An 18706-nucleotide genomic window follows, 5' to 3' on the forward strand; every position below is an offset into this window, starting at 1 on the left:
TGATTATGGTAAATAACAATGGTTTATGGTAAATAACAAAAAATAATTTCAGATGCTTCTAAAAATTTTAATTCCTTCAAGTCCTTTCAAATATATTTTAACAAAAACAAAGTGAGAATATCAGTTAATATGAAGCAACATAAAAGAAGAAACAGAATCAGAAGGCAAATTCCAAAGAGATCACTGGCTATAAATAGAGACATGGAAATGTCAGGAGAGAGAAGCAAAGTTCCACTAAAAAACAACAACAAAACTGTATACCAAATGGGCTTTACATCTCAAACCCACCCATTTTCAGTTAAAGATTTCTTTAGCTAAGATCCTGTCTTTCAATAATCTATCTCAAAATGTAAACGTGAGTAAAGGTAGATGTCCTCATTACAAATATCAAGATGTTTTTAGTTCTGCAAAGATTCTTCCCTTTGTATCTAAGAAGCAGAAAACCTTCAACTGAAACTTAATCCAATCATTGGTGCTTCACAGAGTTTGTTGATGAAATAAAGAGCATGGGATTAGGAGTCTAGTCTTGGCTCTGCAATTAATCTTATCACTTTGTGTATGGCTTTCAAGCAATCTGGGCCACAATTTCCTCCACCATAAATGAAGGAAACAGACTAGATGATCTTCAAGGTCTTTTCAAGTCTACTAGTCTAAGAAAAGTTGAGTGAAACTAATCTTCCGTGTTATATAGCCTCAAAGGCCCCCAACATTTATAAACACATATTCAATAACTTGTTGAATTCTAGTTTTCCAAGAAAGTGGTTAATATGGTAACAAACAATTCAACTTGATATTAAGATTTTACCAATATAAAAACATCAAACACCATACTGGATAAACCAAAGAGCAAGATCTAGTCCTAGCCCTCTCTTACACAGACAGAAGAGAACAAGATCTCTGTGTTAACATTTACTAGGTATAGCAGGGGAAACAAAATTTAATTAAGCTAAATTCCACATTTATTAAATACTTTTTGCATAATAGGGCAGTTTTCATTCTGACAAGTGGAATAATGGACTATGATAATTTATTTAAAAAAAAGAAATGTAGATTTCCTGACACATGTTTCACTAGGTCCAGATGTGGCCCAAGCATCTACATCTACACCTTTTTTTTTTTTAATGTTTTTATTTATTTTTGAGGGCGAGAACGAGCATGAGCAGGGGAGGAGCAGAGAGACAGTGACACAGAATCTGAAGCAGGCTCCAGGCTCTGAGCTATCAGCACGGAGCCAATGCGGGGCTTGAACCCACGAACCATGAGATCATGACCTGAGCTGAGGTTGGATGCTTAACCAACTGAGCCACCCAAGCGCCCCCCAAGCACATCTTAAAAAAAAAAACACCCCAGATGTAGGGTGTTTCTCAAACATACCCTTGTTTTAAAAAACACTGCCTAGCCTAGAGAAACAAAAAATTAATAAGGTTTGAAAATTGAAAAATGCTTCTAAACCTTGAGTTCTCTAGAAAACTAGAGAAAAAACTAGAGAACTGTAAGGCATCAAAAGTAAGCAAAGTGTCATGGAGCATGTAGGCTTCAGTTATATTTCTGTGGTTCTCAAGTGTGGGCTGCACTTTGAGGACCAACTTAAGAAGTTGTTACACATACAGATAAGAGACCAATTAAATCAGTCTCTGGGAGTAGGGGTTGGGACTCAGCTTAAAAACGTTAAGCTCCCTGTAACCAATACACTAAATTAAGTAAATGATCAATGGAATTGGTTAGTCAGGTCAAGGTTCATGAAAAAAGATGAATTTTAATTTTGATCTTTATTTGGCTAAAGTTTTAATGAAAAAAGATAAATGTAACAGAAGTGAAAGTAACTGATGTATAAACATATGATCCAAGTAGAGAAGGAAAAAAATAAACGTTTTGGCCACAAGATAAAGGGAGAATAAGAACAGTAAATATGAATTTACTTTAGACATTTTGGTTTTGAAGCAACATACAAGATGAGTCTTGGAGGTAGCTGCAGACACAGATTTGGAAATACATTTAGGGAATAGGTAGAGGGACAATTCAAAGTAAATTATGAGAACTTATATAACAGTATGTTAACTATACTGTAATTAAAGTAAAATTTTAAAAAACTTTCATAGGTCAAAAAAGGAAACCATATGTATTACACATTATGCAGTTTTATTATACATTATGTTCTGCAGTATTATATACCAGCTTTATTATGTTATAGGAATGCATGCTATAGAATTAACTAAAATCACTCAGGAACTGGGTGGTAAAGGCCAGTTTTTTAAGACAGATACTGTCAGGAGTTCCAAATTTCAATCTAGAATCATCCCTAAAGTAAGGGGAAGCTGGGAGGAGTATGGCTCATCAGCAAGGGCAGTCAGCTCTACATTTTTTTCACTAAATATGGATATTCCATTTTTTATATATTTTATGATGCTATGCTAGATCTCCTTTGATCCTGGTCAAGGGACAGATCCTGCTTCCACACTGGCTACCAACAGATGTGTGCAACTAGCCAAACACTATATATATTCAAAGAGGCCCTTTGTATGATACAGTTAAGGATGGTTCTTCTCTCATAAAACTTGAAGAACCTTGTAAAGTACTTTAGCAAGCCCCTCCCTCTTCCCCCATACAGTATATGCCTTTCCCCTTCACTGCAGGAGGTCCTAAAGAGCAAAGAAAATTTATATTATTTTCAAAAAGAACCTTTGTCTCAAACATTAATTGTTCTAAAAGATTGAACTATGAAGACTTTTACCCTCAGTTCTCACAAGAGTCTGATTTTAAAACTCTTAGTATGCTTCTTTTGGGAGGGGGGCTATTTTGTGGAGGAATCCAATACGCAGACAAATAGTACAAACACTATCATAGATGCTATGTGGTAATATGGGGGAAAATTAAAATTAAGCAATCCTAGTCTTGTCTTGAAGATGCTTACAATCTAGTTAGTGATGTGAATTACAAACACATAAATCCCCTGAACAATGTATTTGAAAAGTAACACTAGTTATACCAAATATATATGTATATATATGCAGACACTCATACACAAACACACCATAAAGTACTATAGTTTATTTGGGAGAGGGAGAGGAAGGGGGAGGAAACACCAGTGAGAGAGGGGCAGAGGGCAGAAGCGGGCTCTGTGCTGACAGCAGAAAGCCTGATTACAGGGCTCAAACTCGTGAGCCATAACATCACGACCTGAGCCAAAGTCAGATGCTTAACAGACTGAGCTACCCAGGCACCTATAAAGCACCATATATACTTTAGTGAGGCATATTACTAACCCGTTCAATGCAACTAATAATTTAGAAAAACAAGCTTGTATTATGTTATAAATACATGGATTCTTTGATTTTGTAATGTTTTTATTACCTTACATTAAGATCTGCCTTCCCATGAAGAACTTCACCATGTTTTTTAATTTTTAATGTTTTATTTATTTCTGAGAGAAAGAGAAAGAGAGAGAGAGAGAGGGAGAGAGAGAGAGTGAACAAGGGAGGGTCAGAGAGAGGGAGATACAGAATCTGAAGCAGGCTCCAGGCCCTGAGCTGGCTGTCAGCACAGAGCCCGACGCGGGGCTCAAACCCACGAACCATGAGATCATGACCTGAGCTGAAGTCGACGCTTAACCAAGCCACCCAGGCGCCCCACCATATGTCTTAATAGAAACAAATGCATATGCATATTTTTAAAATCCAAGTAAGAAATACTAAGTTGTGAACCATATTATAGAAATTACAAAGAGATACATTCCATTACTTGACTTTTTATAGATTCTTCCATTCTCTCAACTCAGACTGCCTGGGTTCAAATCACTGACACTTACTAATATGTGACCTTGAGCAAGTTAGTTAGCTTGCCTGTACTGTAGCAAAATGGAGATTTTAATAGCATCTCATAGAGCCATGTGAGAATAAATGAATTAAATACAGGTAGAGCACTTAGAACAGGACCCAGGTATATAGTACTAGCCACTAGTAGCTATTGCTATGTTTTAGAGTGTGCTATGCAGTAAAGACATAGTCCTTACTGTCATGGACCTTACAATCTAGTGAGAATTCCAAATAAACAATAAGTGGCATTATGCTATTATTACCATGATGTAGTGCATGACAACAAATAAGAACTCTTAGATTTGAGGGGCTCCTAGGTGGCTCAGTCAGTTAAGCATCTGACTTCGGCTCAGGCCCTGATCTCACGGCTCTGTGAGTTCGAACTGGCATCATGCTCTCTGCTATTAGCGCAGAGCCCACTTTGGATCCTCTATACCCCACCCTCTGCTCCTCCCCCACTTGTACTTTCTCTATCAAAAATAAATAAACATTAAAAAAAAAAAAAGAATCCCTAGAGAGTTCTGAACTAGCCAAACACTATATATATTCAAAGAGGCCCTTTGAATTTTCTGGAAAAATGGATAAAATCAGCAACAGTAAAATGAAAGAGGTAGAAAGTGTACTTGACAAAAAGGGGATGCTGCAATTATGGATAAGTGAGAATGAGAAGAATGATAGAAGGCTGGATTTAGGGCAAATCAATGATTATGAGCAATATCCTAGTATTCTTCAGTCTTCTTACAGCCGTTCAATTAGGACACACTATCAAATTTGGCAACCAAGTCAGAGAAGAAATTTCTAATAACACAGGATATGTTTTTACATAGTGACTTCTGTTTTCCCTTTCAGAAGTTACCTAAGACTTTTTATTACCCTTTACTGTTGGCTACTTTTCAGAAACAGATTAAATTGCCCTCTTTTTGGTATGCTGGTAAAGGGAAAAAGTTATGTGACTTACCAAAGGGCACAGGGGTCATACTTGAACACAGATCCTCTGGGATGAAGTCCTGAGTCCTTTCCACTATCTGGGGCTGCCTCCAGTTTCAGACACTGGTCAAGCTGTTGTTTCTCCACATTGTTCCAAAGTCAATTTGTGTTAACAACTTTGTCTTCTAAAACACAAATATGTTCTAATTCCATTCATACCTTAGTCTAAAACGTAATTCTAGACACTCAGCCAGAAGGATATAAAAGTCATTAAGACCAATGAGGAGCTTAATGATCAAACACCCTAACTATATCCTGGAACATTTAATCTGAAGTGGCCACTTCACTCTTCACATCTAACCTGAATCTGCTGTGACTGTGATACTGAGGAAATACTGGCCTGGTTAAATGACACAGAGTATAGCATGAAATTATCAGATCGTCTGACTAAGAGTTGTTAGGTGATGGGCATAAAGGTGAGGCAGGAAGCCTGTACAATTTCGTTACTCTAAAATTTCTGTTAAAACGCCATAACAGGGGCACCTGGGTGGCTCACTCAGTTAAGCACCTCTTGATTTTGGCTCAGGTCATGATCTCACAGTCTGTGAGTTTGAGCCCCAAGTCTGGCTCAGGCTGACAGCATGGGGCCTGCTTGGGATTCTCTCCATTCCTCTTTCTCTCAAAAGAAAAAAAGAAAGAAAAAGAAAAAAAAGCAATAATGAACCATTTTTCTACAATAGCTAAAAATAAGAATCTGTTACTGTTTCACAGATTTTCCAAAAGTGAAAAATTGTACTAAGAAAAAGACCAGTCGGGGCACTTGGGTGGCTCAGTCGGTTAAGCGGCCAACTCTGGTTCAGGTCATGGTCTCGTGGTCCATGAATTTGAGCCCCACATCGGGCTCTGTGCTGACAGCTCAGAGCCTGGAGCCTGCTTCAGATTCTGTGTCTCCCTCTCTCTCTGCCCCTGCCCCGCTCAAACTCTGTCTCTGTCTCAAAAAATAAACAAACATAAAAAAAAAAAAGACCAGTCATTTGGTAACCAATAAGTCAGAAGGTAAAATGAAGCAACTTGCCAGTACATTTAATAGCCCAACTTTTATTATGCTTGCTAATCTTTTCACTGTTATTTGGTGAATATAAATGCTCCCTGCTTGACTTCTGTAAATTCAAAAACACTGACTTTTGCTTCATCCTAAGAATGAAATATGAAATACCAATTCCTGTGATAAGAGTGTGACTATAAAATATAATCCAGGGTCTTTTAATTTTAAAAATTGCGGGAAATCTAGAATTCTGGGAAATATTCTAAAATTAATGCATTGATTGCAAATATTTAGCCAATCTCTTAAAGCACAATAAACCAATTTTAGATTATTAGCTATGATACACCAACTTTTAAGAAAATTTACATTGCAAAAGGGAATACATTTAGTTAAGAAAATAGATTTCAGGGCGCCTGAGTGGCTCAGTCAGTTAAGCGTCCGACTTCAGCTCAGGTCACGATCTCACGGTTGGTGGGTTTGAGCCCCGTGTCAGGCTCTGTGCTGAATGCTTGCTCAGGGCCTGGAGCCTGTTTCAGATTCTGTGTCTCTTTCTCTCTGTGCCCCTCCCACACTCACGCTCTGTCTTACTCTGTCTCTCAAAAATAAAAATGTAAAAGAGAAAATAAAAATAGATTTCATCAGTTATAATGAAATTACCTAGAATAACCAGCAAAGTACAAATGGCTTTAAAAAGATTGTGTGGACTGAGAATTCACATATAGCGTAATCAAAAGTCACTGGGTATTTCTCTCACAATTCAGTTGCTCCTGCATGATCCTGACTTTTACTAAAACTAAGAACATAGCTGTAATCCAAAAAATTTACATGGATTATCCTTTCTTGATTATAAAATGCCAGAAGACAAATCATATGTTAATTAATAACTAACATGTTAGTTTCCATTTGTACAGAACTTTCTGGTTTCTGAAAAGCTTACATTTGAGGATAGCAAAGCAAGTGATCCCAATATAGAGGAGAAATCCGAGACACAGCAACTAGATTACTTGCCCAAGGTCACAAAACCAACAAATATGTAGAGACATTTTTTTTCAATAGTCATTCAGCATATCTAGAATGCTAAAACTATACATTAGGGACAGATAAATGGTAGAGGTAGACAAAGTCTTCCCTTTCCAGTTTACATTCTAAAGGAAAAGACAATAAACAAGTAGACACATAGAACTTGTGATAATTTCAGATAAATGCTACAAAATGGTAATGGGATAGTGATTGCAGAATGGCACAACTAGAGGAGGTGACATCTGAACTGAGCCCTGAATGGTGAGGACAGATTATCCATTTCAAAGTCTATGAGAGCATCCATACCAGGCAGAAAAAAAAAAAAGTGTAACATCCTAAAGGCAGGAATGATCTTGGACAGCAAGGTGGGTGAAGTGAATTAAAAGGGAGGAATGTTTAGAGACAGCGGCCTGATTATATGGAGCCCGTACACTATTCCAGGGAATAGGATTTAAAGTGCAAAAGGAAGGGGCGCCTCAGTGGCTCAGTCAGTTAGGTGTTCGACTCTCTGGATTTCAGCTCAGGTCATGATTTCATGATTCATGGGTTCAGACCCTGCATCAGGCTCTGCGCTGCCAGTGCAGGCCTGGTTGGGATTCTTTCTCTCCATCTCTACCCCTCCCCAACACATGCACATGTGCACTCTTTAAAAGGTTAAAAAAAATAAAGTGCAATAGGAAGACAAAAGTGAGATGATCTGATTTATGTTATAAAGTAATTGTCCAAAGGGCACCTGCGTGGCTCAATCGGTTGAGTGCCTGGCTTTGGCTCAGGTCATGATCTGTTTGTGGGTTTGAACCCCATGTCAGGCTCTCTGTGATGACAGCTAACAGCCTGGAGCCTGCTTTGGATTTTGTCTCCCTCTTTCTTTGTCCCTCCCCTGCTCGTGCTGTCTCTCTCTGTCAAAAATAAATAAAAACATAAAAAAATTTTTTTTAAAGATTTAAAGGAATTATTCACACTGCTATATGAAAAAACAATTGTAACACAGTCATCAGGTAAAGGCCTGAGCCTCAAAAGTACTGGTAACAGCTGCTTGTTACTTTTGAGAACTTACATGTATATTATGTTCTCTGTATGAAATTTCATAATTTTATTTTTTCTAAGAGAGAGAGATGGCTTGAGCAGGGGAGGGGCAGAGAGAAAGGGAGACATAGAACTTGAAATAGTCTCCAGGCTCTGAGCTGGCTGTCAGCACAGAGCCTGATGCGGGGATCGAACCCACGAACCGTGAGATCACGACCTGAGCCGAAGTCGGATGCTTAACCGACTGAGCCACCCGGGCGCCCCTGAAATTTCATAATTTTAAAAAGCAAATTGTAGAGATGTAAGGCTAGAAGCAGAAAACCAACTAGAATACTATTACAGTCCAGGATGGAGGTGATGGTAACTTGGGAGTGGAAATGGAAATTAATAGAATTTGGAATATACCTCAAAAGTATGATAAATATAGGTCTTCCTGGTGGAGAGGCAGGCACAGGAATGAAGGCTGACCAGTGGTTCTCAACGTGGGATGATTTTTGCTATAGGAGACATCAGCAATATTGGGAAACATTGACTTTCACAATTGAGTGTGTGTGTGTGGGGGGGTTATGTTACTGGCATCTATGGGTAGAGGCTAATGATGCTGCTAAATGTATAACAGTACATAGTAGTATTACAAAATATAGTTACCCGATCAAAAGTCTAAATAATGTTGAAAAAATCCTGGTCTAGACTGATTCCAACTGGTTCCCATCCCAGAATACCCATTCTTCCAGGAGAGTCTACAAATAAACTAGAAATGGAGGTCCTTATTTTCAATATTTAGTAACAACTAACACTGACTGAAATAAAGTTTATTTGTTTGGAGATAAATTATATCACTCTGTGGTTACATGACATTGATCAGGACGGAACAGGTCTAGTTAATAAAATATGAAGAAATCAATTGATTAATAAATGCCATTTGTTGAACAGTCTTTTACAAAACAGCAGAAAAAATTTTGTTTAGCAATACCACCTACAATGTCTTCGGTCTCTTTTTAGTTTACCAGTTATACTTAAATCTATAGTCCAATACGTTCACTGCTTTTTCAAATACAAATCCCACCCCCTCCCAATCTAAAAGGATAGGAATGAACACTGAAAAAGATAACCAAAGCTGTACATGGTTAAGATGGTAGGAAAAGCTTCATTGGAGGAAACTGACACCCCACTTGTAGCTATATGCATAAATCTGTCTAATTATCTGACTTATTTGGGACCCTGAGCAAGTGCACACATTAGTTATCAGCACACATTCCTCCAAATTACTCTTAAGACTACCAATGGGAAAAGTACTCTTTTAGACCTAATTCACAAATCACAAAATGCCAAATTGGCAAAGCTCATTTTATCTAGATCTTTGTTCTCTAAAAACAAAAAATTCGGGGGGGGCCGGGGAGGAACCCATTTCGATCGACTCCCAAATAAGATTCCTGAAACATCCAATGAATCTGAAACTACTACTAATATTGAGTAAATTACATGCCACCATTATGTCAGGAAGGTCTGAAATCACACGACAATTTAGTAGATAACAAAATATACACATTTACAAAGCTATCTAGTCCTGGGATGACAATTTAGAACATTACCTTATATATGGGTTACTTTCCGCAGGGGAGGAGGCAAACTACCGTTAGGAAGCCACAAAGTCAATTCTGGTCAAGAAATGAATGTTCTCATAAAGTGACCTCAATAAAACTGGCCCGGACACATACAATGGTAGATTACTAAACACGGTTACAAAAGAATTTTAGGAACAGTCACGTTTTTTAAAGGTTAAAAAAAAAAGGCACTCATAATTTCAAAGCTTCATCCACATTTACACAAAAATGTCGAAATGAGCTCGAGAACTAAAAGGCCTCTAGACTGAATTAATCCCCACTTGTGATAAAGCTAAAAGATCTGCAGTCTAGAAGTAAAATACAGGGACACTTTACTACCCTGAAAATCATGCCGAGATCCCGCTAGGCCGGGCCGACGTTTTCGGGAACATCTCTGCGTGGCGTCCCGGGCGCGCTTCTCCCAGGCGCACTCCTGGCTGCGGCGCTCTCGAGATCCTGTTGCATCGTCCTTACGCCAGTCTACGTCACCCACTTTCCCATGGATACACGGAATGACCCTTGGAGGAAAATTCACCCACACTCCCCGAGGCGGCAACCAATAGAAAGCAACCACTCTTTTTCTTTAGGTTTTCAGAAAGTCGAGCCCACCGGGGTGGCCGCGCCAGTCTTACCCACCACCCCGGAAGTACAACCACACAGTCTCAGCACGCCAATACGCTTAGAGGAGGCGCCAAAAATAAACTCCACTCTCGCGATATCGTAAACACACTTCTCGCGACATCTCTCTGCTTTACCTTGCTTTTTTCAGCCCCACCTCCACAACAGCGCGTTGCTTCAAAACAACGCGAGATTTTCTCCTCTCAGTCTCCGCCCCTTTACGGCACGATGGTCGCACAAGAATGTGATACAGCCTCGACGGCCGCCATTTTCTTTCTTTCTTAGCAGTTGGCTGGGGGAAGATCTCTTGAAGAAGCGGCAGCAGCTTCTGTAGCGTAGACATGGCAGACTACTCAACGGTGCCTCCACCTTCCTCTGGCTCAGCTGGTGGTGGAGGCGGCGGCGGTGGTGGTGGAGGAGTTAACGACGCTTTCAAAGATGCGCTGCAGAGAGCACGACAGGTAAGTCTGGACCGTGCGGCGGGATCCCGAACGCTCACCGTAATTGGCCGCCGGCTGAGTAGGCCGCTACTTCTTCGCGCATGAGGAAGAGGAAAGTGCCCTTCCGGGCTCTGAAATGTGAGGAGACTCGCGGTTCCCACGTTGGTAATACAGTTTAGAGGCTGGAACTCGATTTTGTGTTTTTTAATGTTTAAGCCGTTTAGAAACCTAACGCGTGTTGGGCTTAGATGGTTTTAGGTCTTTTCGCTTCTGCGGCAGTTGCGCTTCCTTATCCGAGGAGTTAGCTTGGCATTTCCTTTTTCTCAGAATGAACATCCTCCTCCATGGGATAAAGCGCGCGTAGTTTTACACAATAGTATGGGAGATTCTGGTAATGAGTTTGAGAGAGGACCAGGGTTTGTCCTCAGGAGCCATAGTAAGGAAAGGATATGTCAGTAAAGCAGTTTTCACAGCGTCCAGCTCATTCGAGCTTTCTCGAAATTAATTCTTCGTTATCATCCACTTTCACATCTACAAGGAAGAGACTTTAAAGAATACTAGTATCTCAGGTTGGAATCCTTCCTCAGAGTAGGATTTACGTGCCTGTGTGTTCTACCAGTTCTTCCCCCTTATTTCTCAAAATGGCTTCAGGCCCATTATACCCGAAGTTTCAGTTTGAATCTGCCTCTCCGTTCAGAGTCGTAAACTGACCAGACCTCTTTGTATTACGTAGGTGCGTAAATTTGCCCTCAAGACAGTTCTTTCTCAAATGAAAGCTGTTAAAAAAAATTACTGCAGGAAATTTAAAGACTTCTTAATTTGAACTTTACTTTTATTAGGTAAACATAATTGTAACTTAAAACGTCATGGTGTTGGTATGTACTTGTATGTAAGCAAAATCTTATTCTCATTATGACATATGCCTATTAGTTGCTGGTCGTTTTTAGATTAATGTTTAAGCGAACGCAAATTAGAAACTTAATTTTGTAGTGTGTTTTGTTTTCATTAAGGAGTTCACTTCGTTAACCTTTTTCACTCTCCAGTTCCGCTAAAGGATCATTTGAGTCAAACTGCAAATGCAGTCAAAATCTGTAATTAACAATAAGCTCTTACTTTGATAATGTAAACATATTACTAACAAAAATTTACCTATATTTATAATCAGAAATATTCGCCAGCAAAAAGCTACTTTTAATACTAATTCTGCAGTTTTTACTTGAATTTTATTCTGAACATTTTTAGAATAGCGATTGAAACATTTTCTAAATGACACTCTGTTAGCGGAGTTTTATTAGGTTGGGGTAGAAGACTCACCTGAATTATTTTGTTCAACCAGTATATTGAATTAATTTCAATTAGTAGAAAGCCATACATTGTACTTAGTAGAGGGTTTTTTTACTGTGTGGATTGGATTTCTGCCTTCTAGGAAGTGATGATACAGTCAAGGAACCAAATGCAAATGAATAGTAGTATCTGTTAATGCTTTCTGAGAGGAGTAGACAAAAATGGGCACCGTTAATTTATCCACTTGTTCTGTAAACATTTAGAGTTCCTGCTATGAGTCAGGCACTGTACACAGCACCAAAGAGTGGGGTGCCTAACTGCCAAATTAAAGGACTGATAATTTAAGCACGACATTAAAGAATGTGAGTTTGATCAGTGGAGGGAAAAAAGCAGCATGTGCAAAGGTATGGGAGTTTTGGAATGACAAGAACCCATGAATGAAGTCACTGGAGGATAATGTTGATTGGGGGAAAGAGGGTGGAAATGAGGGGAGTACAGGTGAATACAACTTCTGAAAGGCTTCGGGTAGCATGCTTTAATTAAAAATTGGACCTCATTTGGCTAAGCTGTAATTTCCTGACAAAGTTTGACTGCTTTTTTTAATACCGTAATTATCCTCAAACTATAGATTACTTGTACTCGTTTTATGCCAGTAGGTCAGCTGCTTCAGTGTCCTTGCTGTAATGATAGGACTTTTTACAGATGTCATCTTGTAATAATTTGATTTTTTTTCTTTACAGAACTGATCTTAAACCTGAGATTTCCAAATTCAGCTTTTGAGTTGAATTTCCCCTTCTGATTACATTTGAAGATGGCTTTATATGTCCATTGTAGCTGCTTGTCTGATTATATATATATATATAAATGGAATACAGGGGAGGAGTACTTGGACTGAAGGAACAAGTTTAGGTTAACATCTGAACTACTTTTTTTGTATTTATATTAAAAGCATACTGGATTATGTTTCCAAAACACCCATCTAGCCTTAGGTTTCTTTTCTTTGTCTGGCGTATTGTGTCATGTTCTTGGAAGGAAGAGGAGAAATAAGGATAGCTTCTTGCCCTCAGAGAGCTGTGTACTAGTGGGGATGTTGTTGGCATTTTTAACAGGACAGTTCCTTGTTAATGCAGGATAAGTGGAGAGGATCCCTGGTCGCTACCTAGCTCATTTTGCCATCTGGTAGTTTAGACCAAGTTGCCCATTCATTTTTCCAGAGAATCCTGATGGCTTATTTTTTAATGTGAAATTTGCAGATATTTAGATACTCTCAGCTAAAGTCAGCACAGGAGCACCAGTTTGCTTCTCTAATTTAGGGTTTCCAACCTGTACACTTTAGAGGTTTATATTTGTGTATTTTAAGCTGTAACTCCAGAGGGTGAGGTTGGTGATCACACTAATCAGTTCTGTCTCTGAAACACTGGGAAGTCAAAATGTATCTCTCAATCCCCCCCCCCCAAGGTTATGTGAAGATAGACGTAAATCAGACCCGGGACTACATGAGTGGTAGATCACGAGTTAAGCAAGGTTATCAGCCCTGATTCCTTCACTTTGAAACAGCTATTAGTCTTTAAGTACTCAGTTATTCTTGAAATCTCTTTCTTGATGATTGTAAAGTGATTTGGACTGCATTATGTTGTTTGAATGCAAGGAGAATTCTATAAAACAGAATTGTTGACTTTTCATTTACCATTAATCTCAGCTGAAAACTAGCACTTGGGGGCACCTGAGTGGCTCAGTAGGTTAAACATTCGACTCTTGGTTTTGACGGAGTTTGAGCCCTGCCTCAGGCTCTGCACAGGCAGCCTGTAGCCTGCTTGGTTTTCTGTCTCCCTCTCTCTGACCCTCCCCTGCTCATTCTGTCTCTCTCTCAGAAGTAAAACAGAATAACATTAAAAACAACAACTGGTACTTGAGTATGGTTTGGGTGTTTTGTTTTTATATTTTGTGACAGGATAGTAAAACTTGATTATTTAAAAATATTCCTGTGTTGTAGGGAGGGGACAATGTTGTGTCATTAAAAGAGGTTGGTAGTATTTTTACTAAGAGCTCTTCTTTAATGTCTTTGTATTTCTGAACTTTTGAGATGGTGTAACATTCTTTTGAGTGAATGAAGTATCAACTTTTCATTTTTATTTGGATAGTTTTAGAACTATTCAGAGAATAATAGGGAAGCATATAGATAAGTATTTTCTACGCAGAAGTTCTTTGGAGTTAAAGGAGTACTACTCTGCAAACTCCTGCAGCATTTATAAAAGCCAGCCGCAGAAGGTGCTCACAGCTTAAACCATTTTCCTATCATCAGTAGTACTTAACAGTAGTTAAAATCTTCTCTGGCCTGAAATACTTAAGTGCCCATTAGTGCTCACGCAGTGTATTTAAGTTCCTAAGGAACAAATCAGATATTAAACACTTGAAAACTCAAGGATAGAAAAAGCAGTTGTTTTTATGTGTGATGAAGAAACCTTTTAGAAAAGAAATAAGCTTTTAATTAAATCTCAGAGACACAAAACAGGCTTTTGAGAAAGTGAAAGGATGATTAGGGAAGGTTAGAGCTGAAGTCAGACGCTCAATCGACTGAGCCACCCAGGCTCCCCCCCAAAGCCTTTTTTAAATTAAGAATTTTAATATTTAGTCCTGATATGCTTTGAGTTAGGTGTTTGCATTTACAGCTGAGGAAAAGGGAAATCTAGAAACCCTAGGAAGTACAGTTGGCATATGGGAACTGATACATGTATTAGACTTAAGTGGTAAGTAAGTGGAATTTTAAGACTCAAGTTGAATATAGTTTTCTAATGTAACGTAACTTGAAGGAGTTGGTTTTTCATTCTTCATCAGTCTCTGGGGGATTTCTAGACATCAGAAGTTTGGTTTTTCTGTGTAATTTTTTTATTATGGAAAATTTCGAACATACTCAAAATTAACAGAATAATATAATGAACTCCATGAGCCTGTCACCCATCTTCGGTCGTCACCCCTTATAGTAATTAGCATGGAGTTGTGTAGAATTTAGGAATCTCCACCATTGACTATGTAATCTCACCCATCTTTGGTGGTTACCCCTTATAGTAATTAGCATGGAGCTGTGTAGAAATTGGGAATCTCCACCGTTGACTATGCAATCTGAGTTAAGTTCTCGAGATTTTTTTCAACTGTAAAATGGGTCCCTAAGTATCCTTACCTCATAGTGTTGTTTTGATGATTCAGTGACAAAATGAATATAAAACATAGTGTGGAGTTTGACTTCTTGCTGACACTCAACAAAATTAGTTTGATTTTTCCATTCATGGAAAAATGGAGTCAGTATCCACTGATTGTGTCCTACTTGTTACTTGAAGCTGGTATGTCTCATATGTTTGTTTAGTTAAGTACAAGCAATTATTTGCCCTGTTCTTTAAGAATAAAATGATTTATGGTTCTGTAGTTGAAACTTTTCTTACTTGTACAGCTTTCCAGGCTTCCCACCACGCCCTATGTTTCTATAGAACAAGACCGTCTGATAGAAATACAATGCAAGCCACTACTTTATTTAATGCAACATACCCAAATACTACTATTTTAACATGTGTCCAATTTTTTTTTTTTTAAAATTGAGGTGCTTTCAGTTCTTTATGTTTGTTTCAAGTTTTCAGTATCCACTATGTATTTAACATAAATAAATTTCAGTTTGGACTAGCCACTTTTTAAGTGCTCAGTAACCATATGTGGCTAGCTTTTAACTTATTGGACAACACAGCCTTAAAGTCCCTTAAGGTGTTCACATTCTTTGTGTCCACAACACATTTTTTGAAGAGTCATGAGAGAGCCATGGAGAAGAATTAGGACCCAGAGTTTCCTCAAGCCTGTTTATTTGTTAATTTGATTCTGAAGATTGCTGATTGATTATTTCTTTTTTCTTACAGAGATTTATTCGAAGCTTAATTCCAGACTATCTATGATTATTTGTTAACTCTTTGAGGTTATTAAATGTAGTAATAAATTGATCTGTAATTTTCTTACAAATTAATTTACTTATGTATTAGATATTTAGCGTATATATGTATTAGGAAATTTATGAGCAAATTTAGCACTGAGAAGTATATGTGAAGCTATTCTTAATGATGATGTGCTTTTGTTTTTTTAAGATTGCAGCAAAAATTGGAGGTGATGCTGGTACATCACTGAATTCAAATGACTATGGTTATGGGGGACAAAAAAGACCTTTGGAAGATGGAGGTAAGTTATAGTCATAAGTATTTTAATTGTTTTACGTACAAGTTTAGTTGAAGTTAATTGTCAATATTTTTCAAATGTTCTTTTATTGAAAGATTACTTTTATAATAAGGTTCCTAAAATTGTAAGGTTTATATTGGCCTCAGAAGGAAAGGGGGGAAAAGACCTTAGACAAGGTAGGTAAAATTTTGAGTTAATCAGCAAGTTTTGTCTTAGTAGAAAACAACATTTTCTCTTTTTTAGGATTGTGCCAGATTGACAGTTTGCACAGACGACTTGTTAACATACTGAAAAGTGTTTAGAAGACATTTCACTGGGTTTTTTTCCCTTCATATGTGAATTAATCTTTATATGCTATGTTTTCATTATTTTGCTATTTCAGATTTCGCTTTAAAGGTTGATGTTGCTATATAGCTTGCTACTCTAGTGTGTTGCAGGTTATTTTTTTTATGTTACTTTTTTTTAGTACCTTGTTTTGTGTTTCAGGTTTAACTCAAAATGTGGCTTAAAACAGTAGATTTACAGTGCTTTGTATTTTTTTTAAATAAAATACATAATTGTTGAAGCTTCTAAACTTAGAAGTCTGCAAGTATTTTTTGTTTTAGATTTGATATATGAATTTTGATGCATTTTCTTTTTGCCATTTTATTTATATAATTTTTTTTTTAAGGAGGTTTCTGAATGAGCCTATAGAATGTATTTGTAGCTTTTGACCAGGTGTACTTGGTTTCCTTTTATTTAAGTGTCTTTCACATTTATAGTGAGGTTTTAATATACAAAAAAAAAAAAATGAGCTAATGATGCTTCAGATGTTGTATGTAATGTATTCTTTTTATTTTATGTGTAGATGGCTCTTGGACAAGTCCGAGCAGTACAACACACTGGGAGGGAATGCCCTCTCCTTTTAAAGGCAGGAATTTTTATTTATTACCTGTGTTTAGTATGTAAACGTGAAATAAACCAGTGGATTCTTAAATGGACACAAATATTTCTTGGATTATGTGTCTGAATTTTTGCTGCACAACATTTTGATGTTTAAACATTTAAGTTTGAAGGGGGGAGGAAAATGTAGTACTTTCAGATGTAGGTTGTCTATTCTAAGGTATGCATTGTATTCATCTGTGTAAAGGATGTAGATGAAGGTAGTCATGTAGTTGCTTTGAGTTTTTCTGCTGAAGTTTATGCCGTGAAATGTTTGGTTAGGAGCAGTAGAATAGTTTAGATTGAGATTGCCTTGTAATGTGATTTTTTTATTTATTTATTTTGCATAGCCTTGTGGTCACTGTCAGATACACTCAACTTTGATATGTCAAATTTTCACATTCTGATAGGTTCTGTTTTTCTTCCAGTCTTCAGTTCCTACAGTGGGAAGCATCATTAGCCTTTAGCATGTGATATTTTGCTAGTAATGGACCTAAGTACTTTGTCTTGTATCATTCTAAAGTGCTTAACATACCTTAAGGTCAGTGATTTGATACAATCAAAAAGAATTTTTTTAAATGTCTGTGCATCTTTTAAACATGAAAAGAATTAAAGAAATGTAATGTTTCTTTTGATTATTAAAAGTCTGGGATAAGTTTTGGCACTTTTGGTTCAAATGATAAACAATTACCCTCAGCTGTTTCATTAAGTGTTTTACATTGATATTCTTACTTGGGCATGGGTTAGCTAAGTCTTATATTTGTCCTTATTGGCAAAAAGTTAAAAAGCTCTTAATTTTGCAGATCAACCAGATGCTAAGAAAGTTGCTCCTCAAAATGACTGTAAGTATTTTAAATTGGGTCAAAAGCTAAAGTAGCTGGATTTTTTTTTTTTTGATGTTTTATTTATTTCTAGGAGAGAGAGACAGCGTGAGCAGGGGAGGGTCAGAGAGAGAGGGAGTCACAGAGCCCGATGCGGGGCTCGAACCCACGAACTGCGAGATCATGACCCAAGCGAAAGTCGGACGCTTAACCGACTGAGCCACCCAGGCAACCCTAAAGTAGCTGTATTTTAATACTATGGTTATGTACCTGTTTTTTGTTGGGTATCTTTGGAGTTAGTTGAAGGCCATGAATATCTTTGTAAATATGTATTTCCTGTCTTTATAATCTATCACTTCAATTATGACTAGGTATATATTAATAGGATTTGGTTGCTAAACTGTTTTGTATTCAATTTATTTTATAGCTCCATTTTTTAACTTAAGCTTGCACCCCTTAAGAAAAGACAGGTGTTTTTTTGTTTGTTTTGATGTCATTGCTGATGATCTCTGCCATTACACTGACTTTCTTGTCTATTATCAATGTTAATTTAAGTCTTCTGCATAAAATTTTACTGTCTTAAAGATGTTGTCGAGGAAAGATTTTAGAATTGCTGGATATGATTGTATTGTTAAATACGTGTGAAACTTAGTTTACATTTTATTTTTATTTGATTTTTTGGTAGCTTTTGGAACACAGTTACCACCGATGCATCAGCAGCAAAGGTATAGTGAAATACCTTTCAAAGAATTATTTGCAATTTTTAGTTGAACTGTCTGTGAATACACAGCCAAGTTAGTGTATAGTGAATATGTGTCTGCATGGTTTTTTTTGCATATAAGAACTCATTTCCCTCCACTGAAGAAGGTGATACAGAGGATAATTTTTTCTTTTGAGTGACATACATTCTTAACTTGGAATGATGGGTGGAATTAGCCACATTTTAGAAGAACTAAAGTGGATTAAAAATGATTAAGAT

The 18706-nt window shown here is 37.4% G+C and overlaps 2 protein-coding genes across 18 annotated transcripts in view; one reads left to right on the top strand and one right to left on the bottom strand.

The window, feature by feature from the left end:
* Positions 1–9969, bottom strand: part of DNAJB4 (DnaJ heat shock protein family (Hsp40) member B4) — a 44968-nt gene extending 34999 nt beyond the window's left edge. The window contains exon 1 of one of the 2 annotated variants that reach the window (XM_039257065.1): positions 9774–9969. The gene's annotated coding sequence lies outside the window, so the exon portion shown is untranslated. The remainder of the gene's footprint in view (positions 1–9773) is intronic. The other variant, XM_039257064.1, reaches the window with a different exon arrangement.
* Positions 9970–10269: 300 nt separating this feature from the next.
* FUBP1 (far upstream element binding protein 1) overlaps positions 10270–18706 on the top strand; it is a 34937-nt gene continuing 26500 nt past the window's right edge. For 6 of the 16 annotated variants that reach the window (XR_005532634.1, XR_005532632.1, XR_005532631.1 and 3 more), the window contains exons 1-5: positions 10270–10513; positions 15898–15988; positions 16833–16895; positions 17710–17748; positions 18413–18452. Coding sequence is in view for 12 of the 16 variants with exons in the window: in XM_039257049.1 (XP_039112980.1) it covers positions 10394–10513; positions 15898–15988; positions 16833–16895; positions 17710–17748; positions 18413–18452 (353 nt within the window). In the remaining 4 variants the exon portion in view is untranslated. The remainder of the gene's footprint in view (positions 10514–15897; positions 15989–16832; positions 16896–17709; positions 17749–18412; positions 18453–18706) is intronic. The other 10 variants (XM_039257054.1, XM_039257055.1, XM_039257062.1 and 7 more) reach the window with 5 other exon arrangements.

Source organism: Hyaena hyaena, unplaced genomic scaffold (genome assembly GCF_003009895.1).
Source record: "Hyaena hyaena isolate Hyena2069 unplaced genomic scaffold, ASM300989v1 scaffold_601, whole genome shotgun sequence".
Classification (NCBI taxonomy): domain Eukaryota; kingdom Metazoa; phylum Chordata; class Mammalia; order Carnivora; family Hyaenidae; genus Hyaena; species Hyaena hyaena.